This window comes from Martes martes (genome assembly GCF_963455335.1).
Source record: "Martes martes genome assembly, chromosome: 7".
Taxonomy (NCBI): domain Eukaryota; kingdom Metazoa; phylum Chordata; class Mammalia; order Carnivora; family Mustelidae; genus Martes; species Martes martes.
Genome location: NC_137894.1, coordinates 66,474,633 through 66,483,325, shown reverse-complemented (window position 1 = coordinate 66,483,325; position 8,693 = coordinate 66,474,633). Strand labels below are relative to the sequence as shown.

General features: G+C 34.0%; 1 protein-coding gene across 1 annotated transcript in view; it reads right to left on the bottom strand.

Annotated features, from left to right (window-relative positions):
• SLC24A5 (solute carrier family 24 member 5) overlaps positions 1–8,693 on the bottom strand; it is a 28,099-nt gene that overhangs the window by 564 nt on the left and 18,842 nt on the right. Inside the window, exons 3-8 of the mRNA XM_080809419.1 lie at positions 7,241–7,324; positions 7,044–7,147; positions 6,608–6,708; positions 4,639–4,922; positions 2,346–2,552; positions 347–448 (exon numbers count right to left, since the gene is read on the bottom strand). Coding sequence (XP_080665545.1) covers positions 347–448; positions 2,346–2,552; positions 4,639–4,922; positions 6,608–6,708; positions 7,044–7,147; positions 7,241–7,324 — 882 coding nt within the window. The remainder of the gene's footprint in view (positions 1–346; positions 449–2,345; positions 2,553–4,638; positions 4,923–6,607; positions 6,709–7,043; positions 7,148–7,240; positions 7,325–8,693) is intronic.

Sequence of the window (8,693 nt, the reverse complement as noted above, 5' to 3'; positions counted from 1 at the left end):
TTTTAATTTGGGGGTTAGTATTTAAAGTCTTAACATTTATTTAATAATAATTATCTTTATTTATTAAATCATTTTTCAATAAGGTCTGTAAATTACTTGTTGCTTTTCATTCTAATTTAATACAGTTAATTACAATTTGATGCACATTTCAGATGAATATTATTTGGGGGATTAGATTTAGTGAAATTACTCTGTTATTAAATAGTAAACCCTTGTATTTGAGTCACTCTTTTTTTTCTTCAAAGTATGTTAACTGAGGAAATAAATATTTTTCAAGGTACCTTTGCTCAGTATTTCAGCCAGCCTTGTAGAATGGGCATTGCAGCTTGAGGGACCTAGCTCTTACCTTTTCTTGCAACCAATACACTTGCAATCGTGTCTGGCAGACTTGTTCCTGCTGCTAATAAAGTAAGGCCCATTACTGTATCTGGAATTTCTAACGTTTCCCCTGTAATTAACAGAGATATACTACAAGTTGCAAATCTTATAGATTCAATAACCATTCTCTGCAGTTACTTCAGATATTTCCTTCCTGAACAAAAAGAAAATAGGCACATTTAGATTTCACAACCAATATGTACTTAAATTTTACCTAGCAAAATATTTGAATAAAATTGGTAAATTGGGTAGCCCAGGTAGCACAAATTTTTAATAGCAGATATCTAAAGATATTTAATAGAATTCTACTAGGGAGTAATTCCCCTACCTGGTATACTTATAGAAGGTTTAGATGTTCACTGTTATCTCATCAAGGCCATTGCTTAATATATGCTAATGAGATTGGTCATTTTCTGCTTTTCAAACTATTTTCTTAAAGTGATCAGAATTAAGCAAATTGTTTATAGCTATTTTTAACCTATAAATGTGTTACATGGTATACATTTTTTAAGTTGTACATACTTTGGTGATCTACCTTAAACAAAGGAAAACAAAATAGGGTTCTACTCGGAGTCTTCCTAACATTATGGTCCTGTTCTGGTAAATTCAGTATCAGTTCTACATTTTTCAGATATGTGTTCATTTTGGGAAGCAATCAGAGGGAAGTTAAAAAAAGGTACATGTAACTGCTCTTCTAATGTTGTGATTGAAAACTTACTTTAGAATCTTTTTTTTTCTTAAATTGTCAATTGAAAGAACTTTAGCTGTTTATTGCATGCTTTATATATTGATATTGGAATTGTAATTGGTTGTTAATTTTTGTTACTGGTTTGCCGGAGTTCATATGTACATAAATAACAATAATATTTATCATCTTGGGGGCTGTTTTATGATCTGTTGCTTGATTTTGTTCTTTTCCTGATTTCCTATTGTGAAATATATTCTGGCTGAGAAAATTTGAAGAGATTTAATATGCAAGCTAATTGGACTTTTTGATCTTTCTCATTAAAAAAAATCGTGCTTTCTTGCTAGCATGCTATTCTAAGTCATATATTAATTTGTGAAAAGTCAGAGATCAGCCTTTTTTTGTAAAGGGCCACGTAGTGATTACTTTAGGCTATGTAGGCTATATGGTTTCTGTTGCAGCTATTCACCTTGGACACTGTAGTGTGAAAGCATCCGTAGATAACATATAAATGAATTAAATGAGTGGGCATGATTATGTTTAGTAAAACTTCATTAGCAAAAACAGGAGACCTGGTCATTTGGTCACAGAGGCTGTAGTTTGCTTACCTCTGATATGTCCATTCAGGCTAACCTTTTTGGGAGAAATTCTTGATTTTTTTTTTCCCCCCATGTTTATATTCAGTTTTTTCTTCTGGAGTCCTGTGGGACTAGAATGGATTATGGCCAAGCAGTAATATTTAAATTCTAGTCATGAAGATAGTAGAAACCTAAATTGAAATTTTATTTTATACCCTTTTCACCCATTTCATAGTTTGTTTTATATGTCCATATTAAAAAGCAAAATAAAGTACAGTTCAGTTAACCAGTGAGCATATATCGTTTTCTCAAAATGCTGGCCCCTTGCTACATTTTTCATTATGGAATGGAATTCAATGTAAAGAGTATATTGTGGACCCCATATGATGTGCTTTAATTATTAGCACGGTAGAAAGACATCCTGTGTATTTGATTTCATTTATAAGAAGATCCTGTGGCTTGTAACTCCGGGCTGTATAATATTGGGAATATAGTTGATATGTAATATGCAACTTAAAACCCTGAATGATCTTGTTGGTATATTAATATTTAATCTTTTTTGTAAGTAGCACATCTCTTTAGTCTTTGCTGAAAGAGAAATTTCCTCTGTAGCTAGACTACTTTTTGTGAATATATGCAGTTTGTTCTTCTATGAAACTGATTATTTTCTTCTTAAACTGTGCTCTTATGCTAAAGATACGTACCAGTTATTGTGACCATCCAAACCAGGATATATGTAAATGCAGATATCCATAGTGCTGACATGAAAAATGTTATTACAAAGTAATTTTTCCAAAACTTTCTTCTACAGTCTGGTATGGTTAGAAAAAGTAAGGTAATAATAGGAAGGGATAGTACCCAAAAAATTCTTTTTAAGTCGGCTTCAGGCATGTTGAAAACACTTGGTGGATCTGTTGAGGGAAAAACAAATGATTTTGAGTTTTCTCAAATGGCCACTTAAGTTGGAAATGTCCATTTAGAAAGCTATATTGAAATAAATTAGCTGTATCAGTTTTTAAGAGGCTATTTAAAACATTTGAATATCTCATTACTGATACTGCTGGCAAAAAGAAACTAACTGAGACTTTAGGGCAGATAGTATAAAATGTGATACTCAGCGTTTCTTGATTTGGGGTCTTAAATCCATCAAAATAATCTTGGATCATTCACTAAGTATATATTAGCCATAATGTTTATGAAGTGTCAGTTGGACTTCTCTGGTTTTCTACAGTGTGGATGGTCTTTAGTAACTTTTTTTTTTTTATGGGATTAACCTGGCTTCTACCTATTATAGCTATTATAGTTGTCTCTATTCCCCAGTATTGTTGATGTCTCTAGCCTGCCCTGTGTGTCAGATAATACATACTTAGGAGGTATAAAATAATTACAGCATAATCTTTTTATTAAGTTTTAAATGTTCCATCCTAATTCTCATTGTAAGTGAGTTTTGGAGGTTTGCTTCATTTTTCTTTCTTCCATTAGTTTACCAAATTTGGAATTCACTACCATTCTTAAGAAGAACCTTGAAGAAAATAGGAACTAGCATGGAATCTACAATATAACTTAAAAAATTCGAATATGTTCCTTTATACAATTTGTTTTATTAAATTAATGGAAGACAATAATAGATTGGATAAAAATAAGCATTCACTTTAAAATTATTTAAAATTTGCATGACATTTACAAAAGGATGTACCCATATATTAGATCAAATTACATTACAACTAATGCTGGTAAAGTAACTCGTGAAAAAAAATTTGCCAAGCCTCAGCCAATAGGCCACTAGGTAAATTTTAGATGTAATCTCAGTGTAATGAAAAAATTTAGAGTGGTTCTTTTTGAATTGTTAAAAAATTTAACTTGGCAATATATACCACTTGTACTTGAAAGGCTAAAAACTATGATTATTGTAAAAAGGGGAAAAGTCTTGTTTGTTTGTTTTTTTAAGGTAGTAAAAGAATAACTTCCCTTCCTAATGTACTTAGATAAATTTAGAATCTGTTTCATAGAACCACTTTGTAAAAAACTAACACATAAATTTTTATTTCTGGCCGTGGATGAATTTGACTTCTATTAAATATCTAAATGTGTTGCTGCTGCTTCAGATGGCATGTTTAAAACTCAACTGTTTTTTCCCACACCAGCCCTTTTTTCTAAATTCCAAGTTTCTATAAGTGGTATTTCTTTTCTCTCAGTCATGAACAAAGCCTCAGAATTTTCTCTCCTCCCTTTTCTTGTCCCATGTAGTCCTTCCGTTGCCTAGTCTTGGTGATGCTTCCTTTGCATTGTCTTTTTTATTCCTACTTTCCTTTTGTCTAGGCATCTACCAAGTATCAGCTTTTTTAGTAGCCTCTTACAGACCTCCATTTTTTTTTGTCCTCAAATTTCCCTGCTTCATAAACCTACAAAGACTTATATACTAGCATTTAAGACTCTTCCTATCCTATTCTTTCTTATCTACCTTCTCTCTGCTTCCTTACTGTGTACATTCTGTGCTCCAGGTATGCTAGTACTAGAATAGGCCTCTTGCTCATATTAATTCCTTGGCATCAAGTATAGACTATACTCTTACTTCTACATCATTTACATAATAGACTTCTGTAGCTGTTACTATACATACTACATATTTATTTATGTAGCTTTGTTCATAAATCAGGTCATCAGCTAAAATCTGATCAATTCTACAAGGCTCAGTTTAAATATTCCCTTCTCTGTGATAATCTTTTCTATGTAGCCATCAAATTTTATATAATCTGTCCCATTTAGGAACTACACTTATACTTTTTTCTTTTATAGTACTTAAACCTTCATATTTTAGCTATTTTCTTTTTTCTGTACAGCGTTGGAAGCTTCTTAAAGATAGGGACCACCTCTTCGTCATTTCTGAATCTCCACAGTATATTTTACATAAGTATATATAGTAATTGCTGAATTGAAATGAGATTTTTAAGTTTTTCTAGTGAATAGACTCAATAGTGGGCATGATGTGCTTATTACCTTCAGAAACCTGACTAAGATCCTGTAAACTTAAAGGAAGCTGAGAGTAGCCAGACTCTTCATGAAATATCCCACTGTCAGTTCTTGATTGCCGACGGATGAATGGCTGACCCTCATCTTCCCATCCCATCAGTGGCTGTTGTTCACTGCTCTCCTCCATAGCTTGGGCAAGACAGGTGCACCAAGGACTGAATTTCTTTATAATATATTGGTTAATTTTAATGTTAAAACACAGCACCAAAACATATAATCCATATATCAAAAGCAGCAAAGTTCCTTCATACCTATAAATCAGAGAAATTTGTGTGTTTTAAAATTAAAAACACTTTTTTTTTAAAGTTAATAGCTTTGGGCATATCTGCTTAATAATTTTACAGCATAGCAATAGAACAAGCAATGAATATTTCTAGGTGTATTTTGGTTTTATAGATGTGTCTTTGCTTGGCTACAGCATTACTATAAATTTATTGATAAAAGCTTAACAGTCCTTTCTATATTTCAAATAAAGCCAAGAATTATAAACTCATTGTCTGCATTTACAGATTCTTTGTAAACGGTAGGCATAAACAATGCTTTGAAAATAGTAACTGTAGATTTTCAGAATAAAAGTTAATGAATAATGATAGGCATTCTTCATCTCAGTTCATTGACAGCAAACATTCCCCAAAATGTATGGTAATTATAAAAGAATATAGTATCAGTTCATTTCAACTGAGTCTATTCAAATCTGATAAAAGAATTTTGTATAAAATATTCAGAATATGTGAGTCTTTGGGACTTTTCAGTTTACAGAGTTTTTTTATTTTGATGTAATTAAATTTGGCGTGTATTCACAAGAAAACAAGGATAGTCTTAAAAGTAAAATTATACCTTAGGCACTGAGAACTGTTACTCTATGCTCTGATTTCCTGAAGAGTTATGATTGGCTAATATCATATTTGCACCTGTCATTTACCTTTTATTTGATAGCCAGTGAATTTCTGCTACAGCTGGAAGCACAGAGTTCTTGATTTCCCTAATGGAGGGAGCATAAGCTTGGATACTATCCTTGTCAGTGTCCCCTTAGAGATGACTGCTGGGTCCCAGAAGGATCCCTACTATATCCATTGGTTTTTCTTTGGGAAACAGATCAGATTTTAGGATGATTCATTTAGAAATTTTTCTCCCTGCTAGATTTTAAGTTTCTTGTTAGCAGGTATTTTGCAGGGTTGCTAAGTTGTAGTATTCCAGAAAGGTGCCATTTACATTGTTTTCTCTTCTTTTCTGGTATCCTCTGACATTGAGCAATGCGTGCATTATACATTCCTCTCCATCCCTTATGATTCTTGGCATAGTATCCTATGGACACTATAGGACACTAAATACCTGGTTCTTATTAGTTGAAAAAGTTATTAGCTGACCACTGATTCACCCTTTTTTTCATTTTCTTGCAACAGCAAGATACTGGGAGGTTACAAAGAAGGCAAACAATTGTTAATACCTAAATATTGTTGATTCTTAGAGGAAGAAGGCTGTAATTCCTCTGCTAAATGAACATCAGAGAGAAAGTTGGAAGAACCTGAAGATTTTAAAATTTCCTTCCTCCATTATTTCTCTCCAGTCTTGTGACCATGACCACTTCTAACCAAGGCAAGGTAAACAACCCAGTAGTTGAAAAACCTAACTGTTGGGGCTTTAATGGACAACAAAAGGGGAGACTTTCTGAACAGGTAGTATGAAGAAGGAAGGTTGGTAATATCCAGTGATTATGAGACAAGGAGATTGACATAACTATAGAAACTTTACAGATGGGAAAGCCCAACCAGCAGCTGTGATGAGGAAGTTAGCTCAGAGGCATATAGGAAAATGGTGCAGAAGTGGCAGATAATTATCTCAGTTAAAAAAAAAAATTGCTAAAGCATTGGAATTTCATAAAATACTCTCTCTGTAGTTGTGTTTTACATAAGAGTAACAATTATTTCAAGCTTACCAGTAAACTTGGTTGTCGAATATTATGCCAAGAACTGCGGCTACACTAATTGCATATGCTGCACAGTCTCTGAATAGGGGCCAACATGATAGTGTTGAGACCTGTAAAATGATAATTTACTGTTTCCATTACACTGTAACTTTAAGTACATGCTTAGCGTGATACTGAAATTGTATGTTTGTAGCCAAATATTGTTATCTTTTGCATTTTGCTTAGAGAAAAAGGAATTTTAAGAAAAATTGTTTTAACGCCTACTCTGGTTTTCATAAATTTGACCAAGAGCTATTTGTGGGTAAACTCTAATGGAATACATGTTTTTCTACTGATTAATAAATTTGATTGAACACATTACTAGTGCCTTCTTTGTTCTAGATTATAAATATTTTTAAGAGTTTGTCAAAACAATAAACGTGTTGAGTGATGTTTTCTTACATACCACATTAGATAGCAAGCCACAAGCTGCACAGATGCCCAAGAGGTTATACATTGCAGATCCAAGGATGGTGCTAATGCCGATATCTCCCTTTGTGATAAATACACCTATGAGCAAGGTAATTGCTAAGTAAGTGTTACTAGACTTGAAGATGAGAAAATCACATTGAGTAAGCAGAAAATATAAGGAGCAATATTTACCCAGGAAAGCAGTAACTAATTCAGGAGCTGAACTACCGGCTGCCATAAAAGTTGCACCTGCAACATCCTGAGACAATCCAAGGGCTGAAGACAAATGAAATTATGTTAAAGTGGCAAATGAAAGGGTATGTCTATATACCTAAATATTCAAATCTATAGCTTCATAGAAAAGCACTGACAGTGACTTAAACTGGAAAAATAAAAGAGGCAGGTTAAAAAAATTAGAGGAATCCAGTGCTTTGCTTTCTCTGTGAATTCATTACTTAATGGTTCTGTAGGAAGGGAGAAAAGACCAGGGGCTTGTGGAGCTATGCTGAGACTCGGTATTGTGAATGCCAAGATACGGGGTTTTTTAGGACCCAGAAAAGATTCTTTTCTAGCTGTATGGCTTGTAGGTGTTTAGTGACAGCATAAATTCTTTAAAATGACACTGTCAACAGTGCTCCAATAGGAGTTGGGAAAGTAGAGTATGTGAGGAGTCTTAATCCAATTTGAAACAGGAGGAAGAAGTAAGTATTGGTCGTTTTTAAGATCTGCAAGTGAACCTGAATTAAGGAGCTTATTCACAAATTGGCAGTTTCAACCTTGTCATTACAAATGAGAGGAAACTGGTTAACTAGGAACCAAAAAGATTTACTATTGTATAATTAGCATCTATTGATTTAAGACATAAAACCATTAAGACTGCTCTAGAGTAGGAAATATAAGAAAACACTACTGTTCAAATAGTTTGTGTATATCCCTCAGACTTAACAAGTGTGGAAATCCCTTATCTTTGGTGATTGCTGGGATGAGAGTCTTAAGAAACTTTTGGCTCTTTCAATTTTAGAGTTAAGGGATCGACTATTGGAAGGAAAAGAGCAAGCCATGTTGAAAACTTGCTTTGGGGAGGCCAAAACAGGTTGCATCAGAAATGCCCAACTGGGCTTTGCTGGTACACTAAAAAGTAGCCCATAGAAATAGCATGCTTTTTTATTCTTGGTGTGGCAGGTTGTATTTTACAAAGATGGCTACAATATTTGCATCTGTGTGAATTTCCAGAACCTTTCCATTTCCTGCCCTCCCCCCAACCAAAAAAAAGTAGAGTTTATATGTCCTCCTGTGACTGCTTTGACTAACAGAACATGGCAGGGCCATAATATCCCTGAGGCTGGTACATAAAAGGTGACAAAACTTTCTCATGGTTCTCTCTAGGGACCTTTACTTTAGGGCCCTAAGCCACCACATAAAACTCCGACTTCCACAGAACTCCTGTACTGGAGATACCTCATGAAGAAACCATACAGAAGCAGAGATGCCTGACGCACCCTTAACTATTTCAGCCCACAAATTTTGAATTTCCCCATCCCAGGCACCAGACATGTGAAAGGAAGGTTTCAGATAATTCCAGTCCTTGATCATTGCATAAGCAATGCTGGAACTGCCAGCTGAGCCCAGTAAACCCTCAAAGCTG